The 26,955-nt window shown below is 35.7% G+C and overlaps 1 protein-coding gene across 2 annotated transcripts in view; it reads right to left on the reverse strand.

Annotated features, from left to right (window-relative positions):
• Positions 1-26,955, reverse strand: part of LOC149950968 (uncharacterized) — a 107,069-nt gene that overhangs the window by 15,150 nt on the left and 64,964 nt on the right. The window contains exons 1-4 of one of the 2 annotated variants that reach the window (XM_090169337.1): positions 22,545-22,580; positions 21,178-21,386; positions 17,432-17,567; positions 895-1,028 (exon numbers count right to left, since the gene is read on the reverse strand). In XM_090169337.1, coding sequence (XP_090025463.1) covers positions 895-1,028; positions 17,432-17,567; positions 21,178-21,386; positions 22,545-22,563 — 498 coding nt within the window. In that variant the 5' untranslated portion in view covers positions 22,564-22,580. Of the gene's footprint in view, positions 1-894; positions 1,029-17,431; positions 17,568-21,177; positions 21,387-22,544; positions 22,581-26,955 lie in introns of those variants that run through there. The other variant, XM_090169336.1, reaches the window with a different exon arrangement.

Raw genomic sequence — 26,955 nt, forward strand, 5'->3', positions numbered from 1 at the left:
ATGACATTGTATACCCTTTCCCCGTTGTCATGGTGCTCTAACAATCGAATAATCTACCTAGTATTGGTCTTTCCAAGTATTACTATTTTCTATGAGGCCAGTAGCTATTCTGGATAATAATGAGATGATTTATTAAGACCATAGTGAAACACTTTAAAAAATATGAAAGTGCTCCTCATGGGCCACCCTCTAGAACCGCGTGGGGTGTCCAAAAAGTCGATTATGCATTACGTAAGTAAGAGCTATACCCAGATTTCAAATCTAAATGATAACAATTTCGAACGTTGAGATCACCATTTCTCAGGTCGAGATTGAAGTGTTTTTACTTTTTACCAAGGACAGTAGATACAGGGACAAGAAAGCAGGAAAAAAATTACGATTTTAAACGTCTTCATATTCACGGGGAGTTAGATGTAAAAAAACCGCGGCCATTTTTAAGACGTGGTTCACTATGGGCAGTATTATTGTAGTTAGTTTTTACCATTTGGATGTTATATTAAAAATAAAACTACGAGCTTAAATAAAAAAATGCCCATTTGTTTTGAACACTTAAGCCTCGTCAAGAACCGCTAAAATTAGGTGACCGCCATTTTTTTTGTTTACAATAACTCTCCTTGCGTTTAGGTCGCTTTAGCTGATATATTCCAACAGAGGCCGCCAATAAAGTTTCTCGTCTCTGTATCTACTATCCTTGTTTTTACTAATTTCGAAGGTCAAGATCTCCATTTATCAAAAAATCGCCTATTTGGGAACCTTTGCTCTAAAACAAATTAATAATTCAATGAAAGCGAAAACCAGCGTATCTCTTGAAACGTGAGTTATCACGTATTCGAAGTAAGGCAACAGGGTTAAGTATCGAGATGGTGGGTGCAGGAAGGGGAGAATCTCGCTCACTTCATTGCTATTGATCGTCCACTTCAGCGTCGCCGGGGGCTTCGATCTTCCAGATTTGCAAGTGACGTTTATGATATCGCCCGGGTCGTACTTCGGGAGGTTGCCCGCGATCATCGGGCCCTCCGTCGGAAGAGCTGCAATTTAATAGCAACCGCCACGAGGAGAGGCACGGATTAATTATGGTTTCAGCTGTTACCCGCGCGAAGGAGATACTCATCGCGATTATTATAGCCTACACCCTCATTATAGAACCAATCTCAGATCAGTTCCAACCCCCCCCCCCTCCCGGCCGCCTTTGTATGACCCAATGATGGTCGTTACCCTACACTTTAATTACCGAATATTTTGGATGAAGTTATAAAGAGGACCCCTTCTTAATACCACATTGCTGAAATATTATTTTGAAAACTTTGACTTACTGCGGAGATAAATTAAGTTGAACTCTGTTAATTGTTTTACTTTGCTAACAATCTTATTTATTTTTTAATAATAAAAGGAGTTTATCATAAAGGTATTACTAAGTGTAAATTCTTATTGAAGCATGTGTCTTTCGCAATAATAAAATATGATTAAAACAATATTAATAAGAATGGCATGGAAATTCTTAAAAGATCGCTATTTCACAATAAAGAGAAACCATCAAATTTGAAGGAACTGCATTTAAATTTAGATAAACTATCAAAAATATTAATATCATTATTAAACAAATAGGTTTTCTTTAAAGTAACTTTTCCATTTTGTTTTTAAATACGTAATCTTACCATATGTAACGTAATTTCTTATTAGTATGCCTTTGTATAAAAGTTTCATAGCATCTTGATTAACATGTAACGTACAGTTAGGGGACCGTAAATTTAAAATTATTATTACATTTTTCATGAGCTATATGAAAAGGTTGCGTTATCTGATTAGAGGAAATTATTATGATAACTCAGACATAAAGTTATCTGTAGTTACGTTCAGATATTATCAGAAAAGTTGATACGGGTCAAAATGCAAACCAAATAGTTTAGCCCGAAACTAATCTGAATTCATTATAAAACGATAGAAGAAAGTGACCAGATTTTAGATGCCTCACAGTTAGCGATTTTACAAATCCTTTTGAAATTTTAATTACTGTTTATTTTGCTTTTGTCGAGATACAACTTAAGTCAGAATACTCTTTAGAGAACTGAGTCTGGTCAGAAGAATTATTCACTGCAAATTTTTAATTCACTCTCAGATCACATTCGAACATTAAAAGATCGTTTACGGTGTACCAAGAGTGATCTTAAAGTGATATTAATGTGATCTTAAATAGTTCATAGGCGATCTCCAAATTTTCTCGAGTGATCTATATTCAAAGTAAAGCGTTCTTATATAGTCTTAGCAGGAATGAGATCGCTAGACGTTTACAGATCACTTTTCCTTTTTCATCTAGACAGTTTTTTTACATATGGAAATCACTTAAATTTCAATTTTATTTCGGTACACTTTAAAAGATAAAATTTCAATTACTTTATAGGCTATTTCTATTTTTACTACTATTCTTGAATCCCTGCGTCCCAAACATTTCTGTGATTCTACTTTCCCATTGTAAATTTTTTTCAATAATATTTTTCAATCAAAATTTGACATTTCTAATTAAAATTAATTGTTATTGTATTTTACTATGATCGTTTTTCTATTTTGAATATAAACATTTCAATTAAAATAATGTTAAATAATGTTACTATATTTTTCACTTTGTTCTTGGGAATAATATTTTAGTATCTCACCTTCAGATTAGAACAATAACATCGTAACTTTTATTTTGTATCGATATTCAATTTCAATTTTACAGTAAGAAACTGTATACTAAATAGTAAAACCAGGAAACTATAGAGGTATACACTTGGAATTCAGCGCATCCATAGGTGTCGACACTCAACTAGGCACCACGTTAAATCGTGCAGCTGAACACGCGCCTACTTTACCTCTCCAGAACAAAGAATATACTCTTATTATATACTTTATATTCTTTGTCCAGAAGTAATTTATTTGTCCATGGTTTAGTTGGTCCGTTGAATGCGTTAACAGTTTTTTGGCTCAATTTTGTTCATTGTAGACTCGTAGTTACTATACTTTTTATTCTCACAATGGCAGTTTCAAAAAGTTGGTATTTGTTATATATGAGTCTGTAATTTACGTGGATGTTTGAAGTATTAGACAGTATTGAGTATACTTAGTTTATCTTTAATAATTCTGGGCTAGGCTTTTTATGTACCACGGCGAGCTAGCCCTAACCCGGCCAACCTAATTTCTGTTGCTATAGTTTTGACTAGTATCTGGTACGTTTTAATAAGAGTAATGTTTAATTAGTAAATAGCCTGGCTTTTTCCTTTTGTTTTAAAATGACTGAGAATAATCAAAATTATTCTTGTGAAATGTGCAATTTTACAACAAAATTCATCCATACATTAAACGAACATGTTATCAAACTTCATAAGAACGAAAGCTTGTTTAGCATTTCTTGTAGAGTGTGCCCTTATTTAGAGTGTGCCCTTATAAAACTAACAGCTACGGTGCATTTAAGGTACATTGTCGTGGCCATCACCCAGGCTGCTTACGTAATGTAGACAATCTAGAAAATGAAATGCCTGAAAATGAAGAAATGGAAGTTAATGGAAATATTTTTAGTGACGGTTCTGTAGACAGTCCCCCTAATAGCCCTAATCCAATCCCACTGATTGATGATGATTTAAATTGTGATCTCAAGAAAAAAATAAGAATGTGGAGCTCATTACGTAAGAGATCCCAAAGTTTGCAATCAAAATGTTTGCGCACAGATTGGTATGGAAATGACAGCAAAATATCCCTGTCTGCAAGCGCCAGGAAAAAAAACATGGGTAATTTTTTATTACATTTCTTCCCCCTTTTTCAATATTCGGTAAAAAGGCTCAATTTTTTTTTAGACTCAGTTTATCTCTGCCTTAAGGTTGAGGATAAGAAAGGAACGAAACAAAGCATTCGGTGAAAAGACATCTAAAGACCCTAAAGGCTTGCTAAAGGCTTTTTAAAAATAGCGAGTGTTGCTGTAAGTGACAATTTTTCACAGCCTGGTACATCTACTGGACCACATTCTCAAAAGAGGGATGTAAAAAACAGGCGAGTGAAATGGTCCTAATTGTAGAAATTGTTTAGTTTAGAAAGTTATCATTTTGAAAAATATTAGGGATGCGCAAATACCATTTTGGGGTACCAAATTGAATATCAAGATACCCTACACATTGGGTAATTACCTGACTTGCATCAAAATTTAGGTGGGAAAGCTATGCAGGGTTCGGACACGGTCTGTAAAACCTGGAAATGTCAGGGAAAATGAAAATGGGTCAAAAAGTCCAGGAATTTAAAACTAAGCCCTAAAAGTCAGGATTTCAATTTGGCAGATTCTATGAAGCTTCAATATACATTGCATATGAGTCCTAGTTTTGGCTTGGAACTAACTAATTCCGTATGCTTGTAGCAATATTCTAGATTTTGTGTATGTAACGTAAAATTCAGAGTACAAAATGCCTACACTCTTAAAACAGGTCAAAATTGACAAAAAAGGATTATTTTTGTAACCCAACGCTGGGTCATTATTTAGGGTTGTTTTAATTTCAACAAAGAAATGGGTAAAACTTACAACCCAAAGTTGGGTTAATTTTGTTGTTATTCGTAACCCAAAACTGTGTTAATACCCAAAACAACACATTTTGGGTTACAATAATAACTAAATTTGGGCTTTTTTATTTAACACAAACAACCCATTTTTGGTTACAATAATTACTCAATTTGGGAACTTTTTAAATTTTAACATGTAATATCCCAAACAATAAGTCCAATCAATTTTGGTTACCAATACTAAAGGAGTAAAGTCTGAAACTATAATAAAAGAAGTATCGGTAAGTTAGTTTTGTAATCTTTCTCACTGAACAACAATCAAATAATGCATGGTTGCTTTTTACCTATATATTCTATACGATATCTTAAAACTATTTCACAATTTGTCGCGAAGCGTTAATTGATCTTCCTATTTTAAAGAATATCTTCCTATATAATGTTTTTCACACGCATGTTGAAGTATTTTAATTAAATTAGAAAAATAATTAGGGTTCATTAAAAATAAATTCCAAAAATTATTAAGTTGTAGTATTATTATTAATTTCATTGCTAAGTTAAATTTAATCTTACTGGAAATAAATAGAACTATTATTTTTTTGACAATTAATAGTTTCATGTGTGTTTGTTTAAAAAGTGTTATGCCAAATATTAATTATTGCAATATATAATACAACCAGAATTATTCGAAGATACCTTGGAAAAATTAAAACCAGGTCATGTTAATACTAGAATATCTTTCCGTGACTGCTCACCTGAAAATGCTACCATCCTTGGGTTAGTAAGTGTTGTTCCACTTGGAGAACAAAATAAAGATTGGGTGAACATATTAATCGCCTTTTATTATTCGTTTGAAATTGATTACCCCAAGCAGTATGTACAGGCGATGGGTATTTTAGTGAAATTTGTTCTTGGACACTAATTTTATAAATAAGGCACTAAAGCTGTTAAAATGTCAGTGGAAATCAATAAAATTTGGAAATAAACTTGTTTCTTTAAATGCATGATTTTCTATACAGTTGAGGAGAATACATACGTCTAGTGTACTCTTTGCGTTCTTATGTGATCCCCACTTCCTAATGTATTGTGTACCATTTGCGTTCTTTTGTGTACTAGCGATCTAAAATTGAGACAAATATGATCTCTTAGTGCACATACAGATCACTTAACATTGATCACATAAGGATCGTAAATGTTCACATAGGGATCGTAAACGATCATTTTCTGAACACATGGGAACGTTATTGGATCACTTTGGATACATGTGATCTTAGAGTGTAGTAGTGATCTAAAATTGGGACAGATATTGGTGATCTACAAGTGATTTATTGTGATCTTGATGTGAATTTAGAATTTGCAGTGTTTGGAAAATGAATCAGATTCAATTTGTGATCAGATTACTAGGTGAGGGGAATATCTAATAAGAGCCAGATCTGGCTAACTGATCATTCTCACACATGTGAGAATTACGACGGGAATAACCTGATCAGGTGATTCCCTAATACTCCCTCCAATAAATACCACCACCTTTGTAAACCCTATTATATGGAATCGTACGCCCTAATTTACCCTAAAATTTTCGCAGGCCCGAGGAACTTAGCCTAGTCTGCCTTATGGATTAGGTGGAACTGGTTAGAAAGAGCTTGCTCTTTGAGTGTGAGGGGGATTGCGATCAACGCTCAAAATCGTCTCCCATCCTCCCGACTCCAACGCCAGTGTTTTCGTCACAATTTCGTTCTCAATAACTTAAACAGAAGTGTAAATCGAGACAATAATTAAATTTGATATTGAGTCGAAATGGTATTCTGACTATGACAAATTATTCCCATGCAGACCACCAAAACTATATTTGAATTATATATGCAACAACTCCTATATGAGCCTTAGCTACAGCAAACCACTTCCCAATGCGCAAAATTCTAAGGCTTAACATTTCATTGACAGCCACGGTAGTGTATCAGGTTACTGAGTGGCGGATACAGAAAAAACTCAAGGGGGAGGGGTGCTAAAAGACATCTTGAGCTATGGGTGTAATGACAAATCATCAAGTCACATGACGGGGGCCCACCCTCACCTTGCCGTGAACCGCGCTTGGTGCTGGGCCACCCGCGTGAAGGGGGGCACGCGCCCCCCATATGTATCCGCCACTTGGTTTCTCAGGTAAAGATTGTTGTTTGTCATAAAATACTAGCTAATAAATATCTAAGTATTAACAATACTTTCACAGAGTTGATATGAGTATTGCAATAATAATTCATTTAATTAGTATCGAAAATAAATTGAAATCATTTTGAACTCCGAAGTCATTAATCCTCCCCGAGCTCCGTGTAAAATGTTTGGGGAAATCTTACCAGAAAATGCAAAATGTACAGTCAACTTTTTGTTTAGTTTTAGCGAAATTGGTGGTGGATGACGTAGAAAAAACAGTGAAAGCAAGCAGAAATATTTTATGGATTGGCCTTTCTTACAAATGTTTATTTCAGTTTCGAATTTAAACATTGAGCAACACCAAACAGTAGGTTGATACGTTGATTAGTTAAAATTATTTGATTATCGAATTTTAATATAATAATTTAATAATAAATATTTTTAATATAATAATAAATATTGTTTATATAATAATAAATATTGTTTATATAATAATAAATATTGTTTATATAATAATAAATATAGTTGATATAATAATAAATATTGTTGATATAATAATACATATTGTTGATATAATAATAAATATTGTTGATATAATAATAAATATTGTTTATATAATAATAAATATTGTTTATATAATAATAAATATTGTTTATATAATAATAAATATTGTTGATATAATAATAAATATTGTTGATATAATAATAAATATTGTTTATATAATAATAAATATTGTTTATATAATAATAAATATTTTTAATATAACAATAACTATTTTTAACAAAATAAAGAAAATTTCTAAAATGCACTTTAAAATTAACGTAAAGGAGAATCTTAAAAAAATAAAAATATTAAATATTATACTCTAAATATAGTATTAAATATTAAACTTACAATGTATTATTAAATATTAAATTTAAATGTAGCATGAATTAATAAATATAAAATGCACAATTAAATATTAAATTGAAATGTAGTATTAAATATTAAATTGAAATGTAGTATTAAATATTAAATTGAAATGTAGTATTAAATATTAAATTGAAATGTAGTATTAAATATTAAATTGAAATGTAGTATTAAATATTAAATTGAAATGTAGTATTAAATATTAAATTGAAATGTAGTATTAAATATTAAATTGAAATGTAGTATTAAATATTAAATTGAAATGTAGTATTAAATATTAAATTGAAATGTAGTATTAAATATTAAATTGAAATGTAGTATTAAATATTAAATTGAAATGTAGTATTAAATATTAAATTGAAATGTAGTATTAAATATTAAATTGAAATGTAGTATTAAATATTAAATTGAAATGTAGTATTAAATATTAAATTGAAATGTAGTATTAAATATTAAATTGAAATGTAGTATTAAATATTAAATTGAAATGTAGTATTAAATATTTATTAAACTTAAAATGTAGTATTAAATATTTATTAAACTTAAAATGTAGTATTAAATATTAAACATACAATGTAGTATTAAATATTAAACTTAAAATGTAGTATTAAATATTAAACTTAAAATTTAGAATTACATATTAAATTTAAAATGTAGCACTAAATATTAAAATTTAAATGTAGCGTTAAATATTAAAATTTAAATGTAGCGTTAAATATTCAAAATAAAATTTATTTTTTAACTGAAAATGAATGATAGTATAATATAACACTATATTTATTTTGAAAAATCAACGGTTGTTTACGAAGGTTTTAAGGAAGTAATGTTAGGGGGCGTTCGCAAATTACGCAACGCAGTAAGCGGGGGGTTTGTATAAACGTTGCGTCACAGATGAGAGTTTTATACGAGAACAAAAATCATGAATCATTTAATCTAACAGTCGTAATTTAGTTCTGTGTTTTCTGATTTATAATGCTATATAATTAATCTAGATGGAAAGCCATAAAGAAAAAGGCTTAATTTTGAATGAAATTTCATAGTTCTAGGGTTTCTGGTGCTATTCTAAATGAGGGGTATTTGTTGAGTTAAGTAATTTATTATATTCGGCTAAATTTTACTTTATGGGAATGAGTGTAGTGGAAAACGCCACGTACCCCAAAGTTGGCTTAACTCTAGGTTAGGTTGGGTTGAGTTTGGTTGGGTTAGGTTAGGTTGCATTGGGCTAGGTTAGGTTGCGTTGGGTTAGCTTAGGTTGCGTTGGGTTAGGTTAGATTGCGTTGGGTTAGCTTAGGTTGCATTGGGTTAGGTTAGGTTGCGTTGGGTTAGGTTAGGTTGCGTTGGGTTAGCTTATTTTGCGTTGGGTTAGGTTACGTTGCGTTGGGTTCGGTTAAGTAAGGTTACGTTAGGTTAGGCTAAGTTAGGTTGGTTTTAGTTAGGTTAAGTAAGGTTGGGTTAGGTTAGGTTTGGTTGGGTTAGTTTAAGTAAGTTGGGTTAGGTTAGGTTAGGTTGGGTTAGTTTAAGTAAGGTTGGGTTAGGTTAGGTTAGGTTGGGTTAGGAGACGGAACATATTATCCATTCTCATAAAGTAAAATTAAGCCTTATACTCTTCTTGTTATCTAGAGTTATTAAAAAAAAATTTAATTTTTTAGAAAGGCTTTTCCAGTCAGATTTGAGTATAGGTAAAAAAAAACAGTTATCCTGTATCTAAAATAAAAAAAATTATAAAATAAGATTGGTCTATACTAAAGGAAAGGTATAAAGCCTGTAACATCAAAGACTATGAAAGGTTTCACAAGGACAACCCGCGTGGCCGGCTCCCTGCCTTCCACCTTGTTACGAGAAGCACAAGAGAGGAAGTCGGGGCGTACGGTCGCGCTCTCTTGTAGATTTTTACCGAACTAATATTTCGCGCACGCGCTGATAGTAAGATAGGTATTTCCGTTTCCTTTTCGTCAGATATTTCCGTTTCTTTTTCGTCTGCTTAATGCTTTTTTTTTAGATTTGAATTTATACTTTTCAACGGTGTTAATTTCGGTATTTGTAGCTTTTAAATAGGTATTATTATAAGTTATTAATAGTTCATTTTAAACTTAAAAACTATGCCAAAAAATAAAACGTGTGTGCACTTAAGATGTAGAAGCGACGGCCGGTACACTTTCAAAGAACATATGAAAGGTGTTTTCTTTATCCCATTCCCGAAATACAAAAAGGATCCCAAGAAATGTTTGAATTGGATTGAATGGTTAAATCGTCCTGATTTTGAAGCGAGTAATGTCCCCTACAACAGTTTTTTGTGTTCGAAGCATTTTCATGGTGGAAAAGGACCTACGGAGGAATTCCCGAATCCGGTAAATATTGGATTAGAAGATAAGACAAGAAGAGAGCGTTTTGGGACCATAAAATTGAATAATCATAATCGTATTAAGTACCAACATGAAAATTTTTATAAGAATGATTTGAATGTCGGCTCGAATATCACCTTTCCAAATATGGAACGCGAGGAATTTAATAAAGAAGATTTAAACTTCGAGCTTAGTAATAGAGAAATAAGTGGCGTTCACGATCATAGCTATTCTCTACACCCTTCAAACTTAAAAAAAATGCAGTTATTCAGCTTCGAGCTTCCAATTGACTGGTATTTAACATTCCTACCCGGAGAAGTTCGGTTTTTAAAAATGTATAACGATAATTGTATAATGAAAACAGCTTTAACTGTGATTGTTGACGATCTGTTTTCGTACAAAATTGAAGTATTTGGAAAGCTACAAGTTAATCACCCCCTTTTAAGAAACTTACCAACTCTAATAGCATCAACTGATGGATTGATGAGCTCCAAATTTGTAAGGGCAACCCCAACCAAAATTACATTGAGCACTATGAAAAAATGAACTCGAAAGTTATGAATTTATGCTCTTTTACGGCACTTCTCCGTCACAATGATTGCTGTTTGTTATCTGAAGAAAGCAGTTGTGAGAAATGCTTAAGCCTTAATGGTACGTTTAGGAAAATGTTGTCGAAAAGCGTGCGAGTGAGATTAATAACGAAGGGCCTGCCACAAAAAAATTAGAATTGGCAATATGAACAAGCAGGAACTTGACGATAATTTAAAGAAAACCATGGAAGAAAATGTTAGGCTAGAAAAACGGCTACTATCTCTACAACGACAAATTGAATCCAGAATCGAGACGAAAGGCAAATCTCTAGATGAGTCCGAACACGAAGCTCTAATAAATGAGTTGGAAAAGCATGTTGAAAAAGGTGAACCAACAAAGAAATTTACTGACCTTCTCTTGGAAACGCAGCTGAAAATGTCAACGTAGATGGGATCCGCTAGTAATTCAGTGGTGTTTGTATATGTATCGAAAATCCAGATCAATGTACAATGATTTAAGAAAACGTAGTACATTACTACGCCATAATGCGGAATTTAAAGTCAATCCGGGTTTTCATGACAAAACATTTGAAGATCTTGCCAATGAAATAAAACCTAAATCATTACCTTTACACAAACAATTTTTCTGTTTGTTACTGGATGAAATCAAGATAAAGCAAGATCTGGTATACAAAAAGGGCAACGGCGACATAATTGGTTATACCAAGCTGAATGATACTTACGAAAATATTGCTAAAATGGAAGATCTATCAGCGACCGATAAACCTCTGGCTACGCACGCTTTAATGGTGATGATTAGAGGCGCTACTTCCGACATTAAGTTTCCACTGGCCCATTTTGCAAAAAATTCTTTAACATCAGAAATGCTGGATAATATAGTATGGGAAGCCGTGAAAAGACTGGAAATGTCGGGTTTCAAGATTGTTTGCATTGTGGGTGATGGCGCTTCCACCAATCGAAAATTCTACAATACGAATGTATCTAAAGAATTTACTTCTAAATGTGAAAATCCGTATGCCGTAGACGAAAGGGCCATCTACTTTATTTTTGACGTGCCTCATCTCCTTAAAACCGTTCGAAACTGTGTTTTTAGCAGTACCGATAATTGCAAGTTACGGAAACTATTTGTAAATGGTCAGTATATTCTCTGGTCTACTTTTCTAAATAGAAACGTTTTTAACATTACATATAAATATATTTTGCAATTAAACTTACCATTAAAAATTTCTTCAAATTCTTGATCGTCTAAATCCATTTTTTTTATTGTTATTAGCCAGAAGCCACGCGCGTACGAGTCCGCTAGTAAAAGGATAAAAGTAGCTCTTGGCTGATTTGTCTTTGGTTTGCCCCCAACTCTTAGACGCTTAGCGCCATCTTGCGGTGAGTTTATTTTCGGTTAAGAACACAGGCGCGGGTTGTCCTTGTGAAACCTTTCATAGTCTTTGGTAACATAGTATTATATATTTGTTTTGTAATTTCGTCGACGTGTATCCGCTTTTACCAATAAACTACTTACATGGAAAGAAACATTTGAGCGAGTCCCGTAAATGTTCTATTTTTATGCTTTATTTATACTACATGGCGCCAGATTAAATGATTTGGTGGGAAGTGAATAAATATTTAAACTGATTTACTACATAAAGAACTTCTTATACTATTTTAAGCGATGTTTTATGTAAAATCAAGGAGGTATTTATTGCTTCCAATTCCACTCAGGCACCACCAGTAAACTCCTTCCTCCTTAAACAAATCAACAAAGCCCGGAATCTCATTGGTTCTTTAAAAATTACCTCTTCTAACGCGATTGAAGCGAGCGTTGTCGTCGTTTACCCTAAGCATAAAGAAATACATTGTGGGTATGAAACATAAATAGAATTTCAACTCAATGAAAATTTGGGAAAAGAATCACAAAAATATTGGTATTTTTCGCTGTTTTAGATAATTTAAAATTCATCGGCATACTAGTCCATCTAATATAGAAATATTCCTTGGAAAAAATTTGCTAAAAATTAAAAATCGTCCGGTATGAGCGATCACCGCCACCTTGGAAAATGGCTGACCAAATTATCTGCCTTATGCATGTTTCAAACCGTTCATCGTACAGGCATGGATTTTTTATTAGGTGTAGGATTAATAACCTACATAGCGGAAACACTTAAAAATTAAGTTTACGAAATTAGTTAACTCGTGTTAATGAAGGTCGTTTATGTGCTATATTATCTCCATTTTTGGTGTGAAGCAACAACGTTACCAGGTAAACGTTTCCAGCCGACTAAAAACGATAGCAGTGTTGTCAGGGTAATCTGACTCAAAACGGTTATTTCTAGAACTCAAACTAGTTTACGGAGTACTCGAACTCGACCTCAGAAAATGCCGAGTAATCGATGATGTTCGAGAACTCACACAGTCCTAGTCGGAAGACGTCCGTTTTAGGGAACCAATGAAATACCGAGCTTATTTAATTTTTTAGTTGTAAGGAGCTTGTTTTTGGAGTGTGATATGGATCGGAAGCTTGCTAAAAATCACCTCAACATAATCATTATCCCTAAGTAGAAATACAGTCTTGCTATAATCTATTAAGCAAAGTCGATCTAGGAGCTGTTATATCTGAAAGCCTCGAAACGTCGAGTTCCTAACGAACGCGAGTATATGGATAGTTTGGCCGATCAGTAAACTGAGCCAAGGTGTCTTTGAGAGGAAACGCGACATCGGCTTTGATGACGTGAAGCGAGCGAGGACTATGCTAATTAGTTTGAAGTATATGGAACATTTAGCAACATTGACTTAGAGAAAGTTCGCGAACTACAATCCTGTAACTGTTGCCTTCGCTGTAATCTGTTTGACGCGAGCCAGGCCGCCTGCGAATGAAGGCGCGAGCCGTCGACTTTACATCCATTTAGAAAGTCAAATTTGCGAGACATGACTCGCAACCAGTAATGACTGAGTTTTGCCCAAAGCGTGGACTGAATTTAAGCTCAGCCGCAAATGGCATTATGCGCGGAGCAACACCCTCGCGTCTTTCATCAACACGTGTTCATTAATTGATTGCTTTCGTAAACTTAGTTTTTAAGTGTTTCAGCTAATTGCTACTAAAACGCTCAACGAAGTTAGCCGCGTAAGGTGACGTTCGCAAATTACGCAATGCCAAAACCTACTTCTTTCACACTTCGCTTCAGTAACATAAAAAATCCTTTTCCTTGACACTAATTTTTTTAAATGTTATAGTTCGTTTCGCCAATGACCATGTAAAACAGTACTTTTCTGATAACTCTCCGAGAGCCTTTAATAGTTCTGGGGGAGTGTGTGGCCATCTAGGAGCAACAAACACAGCACCTTAGGTGACCATGGGGGAGCTGTTAGGCCTACCACCATCTTTTTCCAGAGTTGGAAAACTTTGGCTTAACCTCTCTATTTTAATTGTGTGTGGCTCCGGCTTATTTGGAAGCAATGGCGTATCTTTCAATTCAATAGACAGGGTGAATATAGCTAAAGTTCGTTAATTTCGGGGTTCAAAAAATGAAAAGTTGAAGAACGAAAATTTAGCTGTCTAAATGTGAAAATAGAATTGGTCTTTTTTTCAGAGAAAATCAGAAATAACACACTGCACACTCTTTATCAGCAAAATAGGGACTCCATATTTACAATCCAGCCGTTTTTTATTTAAAAATACTTCATTTCCGAGGTTGAAATTTATCTAACATAATTTGCCCTGTTCTAAATTAGACGAGTAGTATACAATATACATCTTAAGAGAGAAGTAATTATTTACTTCTCGTGCTAATATAATTATCATGCTCGAGTTGATTTTTCGATACCCGCGAGGGAAGAAAAATGCTTTAGGCGAACTAATAGATTTGGTAAGTTTTAAGCCTTGGCGCGGTGTGCACGGAATCTGCGTCGAGCCTACGAAGGAACACGTTTCATTTTAATGGCTTAGATGAATTCTCTCCTCGTATAAGAGATATGTTATAAGTAGGGCGGTGGAGTGGTTAGCACTTTCACCTCACAGCAAGAGGAGCCGGGTTCTACCCTAGTTCGTGCCACTGCATGAAAACCCAGAACTACTCCTTCTGCGTTAAGTTTGCAAGTGGTTATTCTGGTTTTTCCTTCCATAAAAACTTGTTGAGGTTAACGGTAATAGTGAATGTAGATAGCTGTTGGCTCACGCGGCCTGAAGGACTTGCCACCACCCTCTTACGTATTGTAACCCGGTCACCCGAATTAAAAGCATTAACATTCGCTAGATGACTTGGGCCTTGGGTATTAGCCTAGTTGATTATTTTTACCAAACTTCTGATTAACCTCATATCGGATGAGCAGAGTTAATAAAGAAGCGTGGAACAGAATAATCCAAGCGGTATTTAAGGAAAGATAATTCTCATGCCAGATGCAAACATTCTTTTATCGAATTCGATAATTATCTTTCCTTAGGTGCTGACTTAATAGTTTTTTTTAGCTCTTATTTCCCGCCGATACGAGAACGACTTTTTCCAACAGGGTAGATACAGAAGAAAAACTCCACTTGCTAATTAGGGTATGCAACGCGATATTTCCACCTTGCGCTTCGATAAAAGATCCTCTCTTATTACTGAAAGAAATATTTTCGGTTGGTTGGTTACCAGATTCGCCTGGCCTTCCAAAGAAATCTACTACCATCCACATTCATCTCAAATAGGGTCAATATTCACTTTATGAACGTATTTTTCCTTATTGTTGGTGAAATGCCAAAACAGCGCGATGGCAATCATTGATGCATTAATTCACGGTTAGGCCTAACATTTTTTTCTCGTCGACGCAAAATATTTTCGTTAGGCCTAACACAGGTTTTTCGCGTCTATTTCCTCTGGAAAACCAGACAAGGACCATATAAATAGTAGCTTGCGCATCCATGCTCTATTTTATTAAAGCGCTTATTTATTACCTGAATTTTTCTGAAATTTCGTACTTTTCACTTTCTGAACCCCGAAATAGGCGAACTTAATTTGTTTTACAATATTTCACGATTTCTAATAGCGTTTTCCATTTGACTGTTCTCGAGCGCTCTAAATTGCAGATTTCGACCGATCAACGGATCGAGATCAAGATCGGAGCAAATTTTTGCGTGACCCTTTTAGATTTTTGGGCAAAATGGCAGACTAAGGCTTAGAACGACGAGACGCTATGAGTCATGCTATTCGACGCGAAAATTCAAATTACTAGTAGACTAAAAACCAAAAAGCGCGGGAATATGTTTATGGAATGTTCCATTTGCGGTTTTACTCAAGTCTATCGGGGCGAGATCTATGACGTCAGAGACCGATTCGGAGCGATTCTCAAGCAATCAAATGGAAAACGCTATATATTTATTTATTTTTAAATTTGATACCTAAGCGCAATTTATTGCCCTCACACTAACTTGGCAGTCATTTAGGCAGCGAAGAGTTTCGTTTTTCGTAACATCCGATTACGCAATCACTCCACGATGGACTATCAATCACCATACATACGTTAATTTCGTTATTTATGCTAAACGTAACTTAAGGAAATACTCGACACCCTAGATTCCAAATAGTTCTGAAATCCACACAATTATAATGAGCAGGTTAGGCCAGCGCTAGATTACAATCTACACTTGATCATGTCCTTCAACCAGTCTATTATCACCGTTATCCTTAAAAGTATTATCAAGAACGTATATATGTATAAGAACGTTGAACAAAAGGCATCGCTTGGGCCATGATTTAATCGGTTTCAGTAAAGCTCCGCCCTAAAATCCGCGTGCAGCGCGCGCTTGAACTAGAAACGGTTTTAACCTTTAGCGCGCACCGCACGCGATGTTTAGGGCGGAATTATTCTGAAACCGATTAAATCATGGCACCAGGCGCCAATTTGATCCTTCAACGTTCTTATACATATATACGTTCTTGGTATTATATAATGAACCTACTTAATTACTGTTTACACTTAGGAAATTAATACTCCGACCAACAAAGCAGAGTAGTGGAAAAATCGCCGAAATTGACGCGTCTCCTTATCGCTTTGTTTTGACTCTTCATTATATGTTAACATTCTGTACTACGATTATAAAAAATGATAGGTCTAAGATCGCAAGTTTCTTTGTTATTAGCAGAGCAGAATGCATACAAAAATTAAAAGACGGAACGAAAGATAAAACTCAATGGTATCGATGATCTTGTAAGCGAATTGGTCATTCTTCTTATATTGTTGAGCGGAGTACAATAGAAAATACATTTGATGGAAAGTTAAAGGGAATATAGGATCTAGTATTTCTGTAAAGGTTCTAATATTGCACGCTCCCTAATATGGCTTTTAACGCTGATTAATGGTAGCAAGCCTTTCAATCTTTCATGCCACGTAAATCAACAGCTCCCTAGATTCGCTATTACCGATAACCTCAAAAAGTTTTTATGGAAGGGGAAAGCGAAGAGCTCGTAGAAAACCCTTTTAACCAGTGGAGAGAGAACTTTAAGCAAACTCTAAGCAGAATGAGTTTTTCCGAGTCTTCATCCAAGCTAGGATCGAACCTTGTTGTGAGGTGAATGGGATAGCCTTACTTTTATGAACTTCTGGTTACTTTTGCAAGAACCAATGACCTTACTAACTACGTCGCGTAATTTGTGACTAAGTTATTGATATGATAAATTATTTTTCGTTACTGTTTGCATATAGAAAAACGCTGTCGGTTACTATTAAATAAATTCAATTTTGCAATAAATTAGAACAGTAAATAAAAACTAATTAATTCAAGAATCAGATTTCATAAATATATAACGATTTGTAATACCGGAAGTATAGTGTCCATATTTATGTATAGTGCTAATATTATTAACATGTGTTTATTTCGGTTTTTGGAATTTTGGAACTGATTTTCGACCAAGATTTCAGAATTTTCAAGTTGATTTAGAGATTTCTAAAAAAACTTTTCTGTAGAGTGAACGGGAGTGTAAAGTAAAAGCTAAGAGTTACCGTAAATGGAGAGTTCTTTGGTGGCACTGACTGTCTGGAATGTGGGTGATTCGGCGGAAGCTTCGCACCGATATGTCCCTTCCGTGTTGTGGTCCGTTCGTCTCAGGAACACGTTGCCTTCCTTCGACTTCTCCACCTATCGCATGAAACCAAATATTAAAACTGACCGTGTTAACAGAGCGGAAGTCATTAGCCTCACATATTAGACAATTTGCCTTTTGATTTCTTTGGTATAGATACATATATTCACAAACACATCCCGAATTAATGTAAGCAACAGTGCGAATTAGAGTGTTTCCTCATTGGAATCTTCAGCACAAAAAGCTTTGAGTCATCGCTCACCATCGCGGCCTTTAACCATATTTTAGGCCTAATACATTGGGTCATAAATTTATATTCCGGTGCTCCAAGCGAATCAAAAAGCCTACTACACCGGTGGTCTCATCATAATGCCCTACGCTAGCGTCCACAAGCCCGGACAGGTGATAAATCCAGCATGGGTAGTAGTACCCTACTACTGATGGTCTCACCCTCGACGCAAGCCACTCATCGCGACAAAAGGCCAGTTCCCACTTCGCGCACAGCTGTAAGATAGAGAGTGGATGTTATAGCAACACCAGCCGAAACCGTACCTACGTAGGTAGAGAGCCACACCCTTCAGAAAGAGCTCCTAAAGGGGAACGACGGGCACACAGCGGTCCACGTAACCCGGCACAGCTGGCACCGGACACCCGGTGTTGCCCCAAAAGGCCGGGAAACGGGACCACTGCGCCTCATACGGAAACCCGCCACCCTACAGCAGGCTACCCAATCCTCCGAGGCGGCCAGTTTGCCTGAACCGTCTCTGTTAGCCTGAACCGAAACCCAGTTTCCAGCCCATACCTGACCGAAGTCGGAAGTGGAGATAGCACCATTTGATCAGAGCTAACATCTCCCAGTGCACCACCGCCCTTTTGGGTTACAAGAGCCGGACCCGACTCCCCGGTAAAGCCACCAATTATTGCACACTCTGACCAGTTAAGGGACTAATACAGTTTGTTTTTGCCCTATAGAAAAACAAACTTTAGGCCTAATACAGTTTGTTTTTGCCTTAGTGAAAACAAGAATTTAGGCCTAATAGAGTTTTGTTTTTGCGTCGTTTTGCCGTTTTTGTCTTAGTGAAAACTAGAATTTAGACCTAATACAGTTTGTTTTTGCCCTATTGAAACACAAACTTTAGGCCTAATACAGTTTGTTTTTGCCTTAGTGAAAACAATAATTTAGGCCTAATAGAGTTTTGTTTTTGCGTCGTCTTGCCGTTTTTGTCTTAGTGAAAACTAGAATTTAGGCCTAATACAGTTTGTTTTTGCCCTATGGAAAAACAAACTTTAGGCATAATATACAGTTTGTTTTTGCGTCGTCTCGCTGTTTTTGCCTTAGTGAAAACTAGAGTTTAGGCCTAATACAACTGGTTTTTGCGTCGTCCTGGCGATTTTACCCAAGTGAAAACTAGACTTTAGGCTAAATAAAATTTGTATTGCGCCATCACTCGCCGTCTCAGCGTTTTGCAATAGCGAAAACCAGTTCTAGCTATTTAGTAATTTATCTTGCCGGTTTTTATAGATATTGTTACGTGGATTTTAAATGGTCCATCCGTAAGTTTTCGATTCACTTAGACGCCTGTTAAAAAGAGGACTCGTTTATCAAAACACTTTACGAGAAGCATTTTCGTTTCCGTTCTCTTCCGCTGGAGGCAACTCTCAATTTGGGGCGCGGCAGAGAAGCCATTCCGGCGGGGTACAACCGTAATGGTTCTTTGAAAGCCCGCATTAAATTTCGAGCAGTAAAAATGACATCAGCATCATATAAAAATTACCCGCTGGGAAGAAAAATGTGCAGTTAAAAAACCCGACATTTCCGACAACGTAAAAGTAGTGTCACTTTTCGGTTTTCTATCTTCATACGTCGCGACACCACGCGCTTTGAGAAAATATTTCCCGAGTTTAATAATAACCCAGACGGTCCCCGAAGAACCGAGGATTAATAGTTTTTCTCCGAAACAACGCGGTCGACAACAGCGACCAAAAATGGGGATAATTTTTATTTATTGTTTCTTTCGGTCCTTCAAGAAAAATAATTCTTTGCAAAAGAATAAAGAGTCAATTTGTGGTCTAATCATGTTTTCAACGTTAGCCAGTTTTTCGTTCTCTTTGTCTAATACAGATAGTAAATTGAAAGGTTTTAGCTTGTCTTCAGAACATGCTGTATCAATTAAAAGAAGCTGATAGCATTTTTTGGTGAAGTAGGATACACGAAGCGAAAATTCGTTTCTGTTAAAGCAGAATACACGAAGAAAAAAATGTGTTTTTTTAATGGGCGACGCCCCACACTTTTATTATTCGCATTTATTGAAAATGAAATTTAAACCCTAAACAAGAAACTTTTTAACTATGCATTAAAAAGTACAAAAAATATTTTCGCATTTTTCTCTGGAAATTCAACGACGTTTTTAATTTAAAATTTCTTTGCAAACTAGGGTTTTGGCGGATATAAAATTTCCTCGAAACAATTCGCGACCGAAAGCTATCGCTACACCCTCATTCGGTGGTCGTTGAAAACTAGATAGGTTGAGCATTAGTAGAGGTTTAGCGTTGATGGATGATATAGAAGCTATAGAAGATTAATATTTGCATTTCGGCTTAGTGGTTTCTCCATGGTAAAACAGAGCAATTATGACGCCCAGATTGAGGAATTTTTCTTAAATTTGGCCAAAGCAAACGCTAGATCGTAGGCGCTACCACATAAGAACCAGCCATCGACCATAATTTATCCTGTATTTATCGCGATGAGCTCCACATTCATTCTTAGGACTCCAGGCTCCGGAAAAAAAAACTTTGAATAGAGTCTTTTAAGTGAAAATTTTTATAAAATCCGGAACCAGAACCCCAAAATCTATAGAATGAGAGGGATCATTAGCCTTTTTAGAAATTCGATTTAACCTTTGGCTTGACCCTTTTGAGCATGATCTGACGCATTTTGATTTTTGAAATACACCGGGGCAACCTAATATGAGTTCCTGATTTATACAAAAATAATCATTTCCACATGGATCATGTATGTTATAAGGATGAGAAGCGTGCCATAAATAGTAATTAAATAAAAGATGGACATTGTCCTCCTGATTAAAGGTTCACGGTATTGTTTAAATTACAGTACCATTCCGTGTTAGATGCCAGAATTTGATTGGTCGAATCTGTTATCACGAGAAAAGGCCATTTGAAATGTCTGTCGAATTTTTCAAACGCTTATGTGACCCTTTAAGAAAGCCTTTAAGAAAGGGGGGATGTCTTGTTTCGATGATCTCCGGAACAAATTCCATAACAGTGAAGCGAGGGTATTTGGTCTGGACGCAATCGAAATTCGAAAGACTGAAATCTACTAAGCGAAATTTTACCCGTCGTTTCTCCTCCTTCGTACATACACGATCCTTGTCGCTCTGAAGCAACGGCAGATGTCTGGTTTCCACTTTTAGAATAACAAGGGACGACGCGACTTTTGGCAAAGCACATATTAAACTCGAAAATAAAAGGGCGAGAATATAGAGTGATATTTCACTTAGCGAATGACTCAGTTATTTCTATTTAAGAGGGTGAAAACTTTAAAAAAACGTAAGAGTGGGTGGCCACCGCCGTTTAGATCGTCCGCGGAATATAACGAGAAACCATTTCGGGGTAGGGTGGTGAGTTTTTTTCGCTGGTCGCACTTACGTCAATGTATATCCCTGGAATCTCGTACTTCTGCAGCGCTGGCTTGTCCCGGGGCAGATAGCGATAAAATTCGTCGTCGTTTTTATACCACTTAACGGAATAGAGGTCGTCATCTTCTTTGTCTAAAGTGCAGTTAATCCAAACGGCCGATCCCATCTTCACCGTGCTGGGCACGTCCAGACTCGTTAAACGAAGAGCCTCGCTGCTCACTGAAAGACAAGATATAGAGATATAACGCCTGTGAATAAAGTACGCTATATACGCGATATACAATTTTAGGTTCGAGGCATACGTGACGCTATTTTCAATATACGTCTGCAGCCTCGTGTAATATTTAAGGGGTTTGCCGCGGCTTATCGCGCCAACGGTGTAACCGTACAAAGTATCTTTATGGTCACCGTTTCCCGCTTTTCCCAGCGAGAAGTCCCGAATGTTATCGCTTGTTTTTTTTTTCAATTAGGATGTACCATCCCGGCTAGGCTTTAATTTTTGCCATGTGAGAGAGGTACATTATATGAATAGTATAGCGTAAACGAAGCTATAGGCTTTGTAGAATGTTTCTCCTCACCCAATTGAAATTAATGTAAAGTTGGCGATAATTAAACGTTAATTAACCTACCAAACGATATAAAAAATATTTCACTCTCACGTTTTCCCGTTTATATGAACTTAAATCTAATATAAAATCGACTTGAAAAATCGTTTATCCCTTTATAACATTCAAAAATAAAATTTTTAACGCGCCATGTAAATAATCGAACAGCTGGTCTAGGTAAAGTGTGTGTTGTCAACGCGCGTATTAGAAAGCTAAATGAGATTTTAGAAAGTAGATTGTAATTCGGAACGATATTAATACTTTTCGCGAATTTTGTCATCAGTGAATTTATAGATATGACTTGAAAAAAGTTTCAAGGTTTATTTAAAAGCTAGTTTCATAACTTTTCATCCATTGGTTCGTTCACAATGTATCTCTAAAGTAGACGAAAATTTTAAGGCGGTGAATCTTGCTCATCAGTCTTAAGCATCGGTTTATTCTACCGCGTATTTTGAAACGGGAAAACCCGAGTACTATCGTGAAATGATGGCGAACGCTAATTGTAATACGAAACAAATAACGAAATACGTGGGATTTTTGGCTTTAATTAGACTTAGAACCTATTTTAAAGAATCTACGTATAGAAAAGGTCAAGCTCTTTTGGTAAGCAATCGTATATTTAACGTTACGGAAACAGTTAAAGGAAAAGTCCAGGTTGGGTAAAACTTGGATCTATTTGAAAGATCATGTTTAAATATACTCAAAAATATCAGTCGTAAAATTGTATCTTTTTTAATGACGATATATTAATTTTTAAACGAGCGAAATTTACCCGCCAAGCGAGCTGCCATTTTGTTTCGCTGTGACGTTTTAGGACTTTAATCACGCGCTGTACGCGCTATAACAGCACTCTGTTTCTGCGCGCGCTTGCTCCGCGTGCGGTCTGTCTGAGGGAAGACTAAAGAAAATGGCAGCTCACTTGGCGGGTAGATTTCAATCGTTTAAAAATTAATTTATCGTCATTAAAAAAAGATAAAATTTTAGGACTGATATTTTTGAGTTTATTTAAACATGATCTTTCAAATAGACCCAAGTTTTAACGAACCTGGACTTTTCAAAAAAGTCTACGATATAACAATTAATGTAAGTTATTTAATTTTAATTGTCATATAATTTCTATACAATATTACTCTAGGTTGTACAAAATAGAAGTATTTAAAATTCACCGGGAATCAGCGCTTTCTCCCTAGATGTATATCTAGGCATACGCATGAACTTTGAGACCGCCAATTTCGAAAATAAAACGATAAAATGTATCTTAAAAGATTTTTTTGGGTTTCTTTTAAATTCATTTATTATGGAAAAATGTTAATCAAATATTTTTTCGAAAAACAGTTTGTTAATTTACTTTATATCATCGCTACAATTACATTAGCGTCAACGGGAATTGTAGTTTATTTTTAACCAAGTTACGCGCGAGCTCGCCCCTAGAGGCGCTGCGCGTCAATCGCTCGTACTCTATTCATAGGGTCTATTTTATTGGCCAGTTCTACCTTGGATTAATTAAAAACAGGGATATCCCACAGAAGCAAAAACGATGGCTATGAAACCTCTATTGGTGAAATCGGCGCCCAAACGGAAATGACAAAAGCGCATGCGCTATAAGTGGATCAAGGGGAGATCTAGGGGGAGAGAGAAAGAGGTGAACGTTGGCATGGCGATTCTCCATCACAGCAATTGAAACTAAAAATATTTAGCGATCATGCATTTGAGTTGCTAGGTATTACACCATCAGAACCAAGCCATATAAGCAACCGAGTCAATGGTACGAACTTAATTACGGAAATTTGTAGCCTGAGAGTATATTAATTAGGATTTTACCAAATTATTTAGTTGAAAAGAAAGGGGTGTCACTAAGCCTTGGCTCAAAATGTGAAGATGATAACGTTTGACAAACATTTTGTGCATGCGCAATGGGGATTTCCTCTGATAGAGGGTTTATAAGGCTCAATCTTTTCTTCTACATAATGAAGTTTTAAGCTGGAGCGGTAAGCCCTGTGTTTAATTAATCCAAAGTTAATCGAAGATTCTACCTTATTTTGGTAGTAAAATTTGGTTTTGAAAACTTAATTTTTGCAAAAGTGACATAATTACCAATCTATTCCTAATTTGGGTTAATTTTGCCGTTTAAAAAATGTTTCAATTCTACTAGTCCTGTTATCTGTATGTGCTTAATAATTGTACTGTTCTCAGGCCCGTATTTATACAAAGTAGGTTTACTTCTTCCGGGTTTCTTTCCGAAGAAGTATAGCTTTCTCCAATAGAATTTATAGAAATGGTTCTCTTGGGGCCCGGAATTTGTAATTTAGTGGGCCACGGGTCCGCTGTCGGCAGCCTTGACCGTTCTGCTAGCTTAGAACACTATATCAAACATTTAAGTTATTTGCGGTTAATTTGAATCACGAAATTAAAGAAGTTCAGATAATTTATATATAGAACCATCCGTAAAACTCTCGCGATAGCGGGTTTAAGATAACGATAAATAGCCGGTTCAAGATAACGATAGATAGCCGGTTCAAGATAACGATAAATAGCCGGTTCAAGATAACGATAAATAGCCGGTTCAAGATAACGATAAATAGCCAGTTCAAGATAACGATAGATAGCCGGTTCAAGATAACGATAGATAGCCGGTTCAAGGTAACGATAGATAGCCGGTTCAAGATAACGATAAATAGCCGGTTCAAGATAACGATAGATAGCCGGTTCAAGATAACGATAGATAGCCGGTTCAAGATAGCGATAAATAGCCGGTTCAAGATAACGATAAATAGCCGGTTCAAGATAACGATAAATAGCCGGTTCAAGATAACGATAAATAGCCGGTTTAAGATAACGATAGATAGCCGGTTCAAGATAACGATAGATAGTCGGTTCAAGATAACGATAGATAGCCGGTTCAAGATAGCGATAAATAGCCGGTTCAAGATAACGATAGATAGCCGGTTCAAGATAGCGATAAATAGCCGGTTCAAGATAACGATAGATAGCCGGTTCAAGATAACGATAAATAGCCGGTTCAAGATAACGATAGATAGCCGGTTCAAGATAACGATAGATACCCGGTTCAAGATAACGCAGGGCCGTCTTTACATGATTGGGGGCCCCTGGGCAAAGCGGTGCGCGGGGGCCCCCAATAAGCCCAACCAAGTTTCTAACCTCCAATTCGAAAATTAACCTACTCGAAGACCTATCGGTCAGAGTTCTTCTCGACGTTTTTAATTTTTCTGAATTTGTTAGGGTTTAGCTTCCCCCCTCCTACATACTTAGATGGATTTTTCTACCATTTTTAGATATTTTTCACTTGTTCTAACCTCCAGTGCGAAGTCTATCGTCAACCAACAGTCTTTGTTATATATTTACCCTGGTTAGAGAAGGTACTTAATTTAATATCTTAATGGTACAATTTAAATAGAGTCACCTTGTACAGTAACTTTTGAAAGTACATTTTTATTTTACATCAACGTGACATCTGCGAAATTTCTTAGCAAAGAATGACTGTATAATAGGATTAAAGTCAATGGATTTTAAAAGGTCACTTTCCAAACAAATTAGAGCAAGACAGTTCAAACGCTGTTGGCCCATAGTAGTTCTTAGCGGAGTCTTCATAAGTTTTAATCTTGAAAACGAGCGTTCGCCAGAACAGTTAGTCACCACCATGCACATGAAAATTCTGAGGGCAATTTCAACATTCGGAAAAACTGATTGTAAGTCGTCAAAAATTATTTTTCGGTACAAATCATTAATAGTCTTACAATTTTCGTCAGTGTAGTGCTTCAAATGATTGCATTCACTTAAAAGGTCTTTATACTCAATGTCTTCATGATAAACATTAGCCAAATGTTTACACTTTTCCATCAGTTCATCAGAAGTTGTAGTTTTCAATTGGCTAAAGAACGAAAACAGATTTCCAATCGTTGAATAAGCTTCAGCTCGTTTTTCCAGGTCAGATTTCAGAGAATCCAGAACAGGGAGGAAACTTTCCACCTTAAACTTTTCACTTTTGTGTAGAACGGTCTCTTTTTCTGGTCCATCATACGCGGTTATACGTACACTTCGTTTTGGTTCCCTTCGGTTCACGTCACTGTAATCCAAATCTGGACACCGATTTTTGGCCTTCAGTTCATATTCAATAAATGTATCTCTAATTTCTTGGAGATATGATTTCAGAGACTCAAGAAGACTTGTAGCAGTAAGTATATTCATATCTTCCGATTGCAAGACCTTACTTGTTTTGTTTACTTTTTCGAGAATATCGTTCCAAAGAATTGTTAGAAATATCGTTTCCAATTTATCCATTTTTTTCTGTAATCCTACGGCTTCTCTCCTCGCGTTTACATATTGGTCCATGTCACCTGATAAAGAACCCAATGCGTGTCTAATTTTCTCGTAACCTTGAAGCAAGGCATGTACAGCATCAAAGTGAGCAGACCACCTCGTGTCCGACAGACGTTTGACCACAAGATTCTTTCCTAAAGATGATACTAGAATATTCCATCGATGTGTAGATGCCGAGAAAAATGAATATAAACGTTGAACAAAGTCAAAGAACTTTACAGATTGTTGACAACACTCTGCTGCTTTTAATCCTACTAAGTTTAAGCTGTGTCCAGCGCAAGGAACATAGATGGCGTACTCATTTAACTGACGTATTCGTGCTTGTAAACTAGTATATCGCCCAGCCATATTTGAGGCGTTGTCATAGGATTGACCACGGCAGTTAGATAACGGTATATCGTTCTTGTCTAAGAAATCCACAACCGTGTCTGCTAGATCCTTTGATTTATGGGAAAATATAGGTATAAACTTGAGAAAACGCTCCACAGTTGCACTTCCTCGCATGTACCGGACGATAAAACTAAGTTGATCAATATGGGTTATATCCGGAGTTGAATCAACACTTATAGAATAGTACTTCGATATTTTTAATTCATCTAGAATAGCACTAAGAACGTATTGCCCCATAATTTCTATAAATTCTTCGCAAATATTAGCTGAAAGATATGACGTGTGACCCTTTCCTGGATTTCCGTACAATTTTAAATGCTCGTTTAAAAAAGGGTCAAACTCGCTCAAAAGATCTAGAATACCTAAAAAGTTACCATTTTTGGTTGATCCAATTGTTTGGTTATCACCACGAAACGGCAAACCCCTTGAGGCTAGAAAGCGAATGACAGAAACCA

The sequence above is a fragment of the Leiobunum rupestre genome, chromosome 3, assembly GCF_980474605.1.
Source record: "Leiobunum rupestre chromosome 3, qqLeiRupe1.1.hap1, whole genome shotgun sequence".
Taxonomy (NCBI): domain Eukaryota; kingdom Metazoa; phylum Arthropoda; class Arachnida; order Opiliones; family Sclerosomatidae; genus Leiobunum; species Leiobunum rupestre.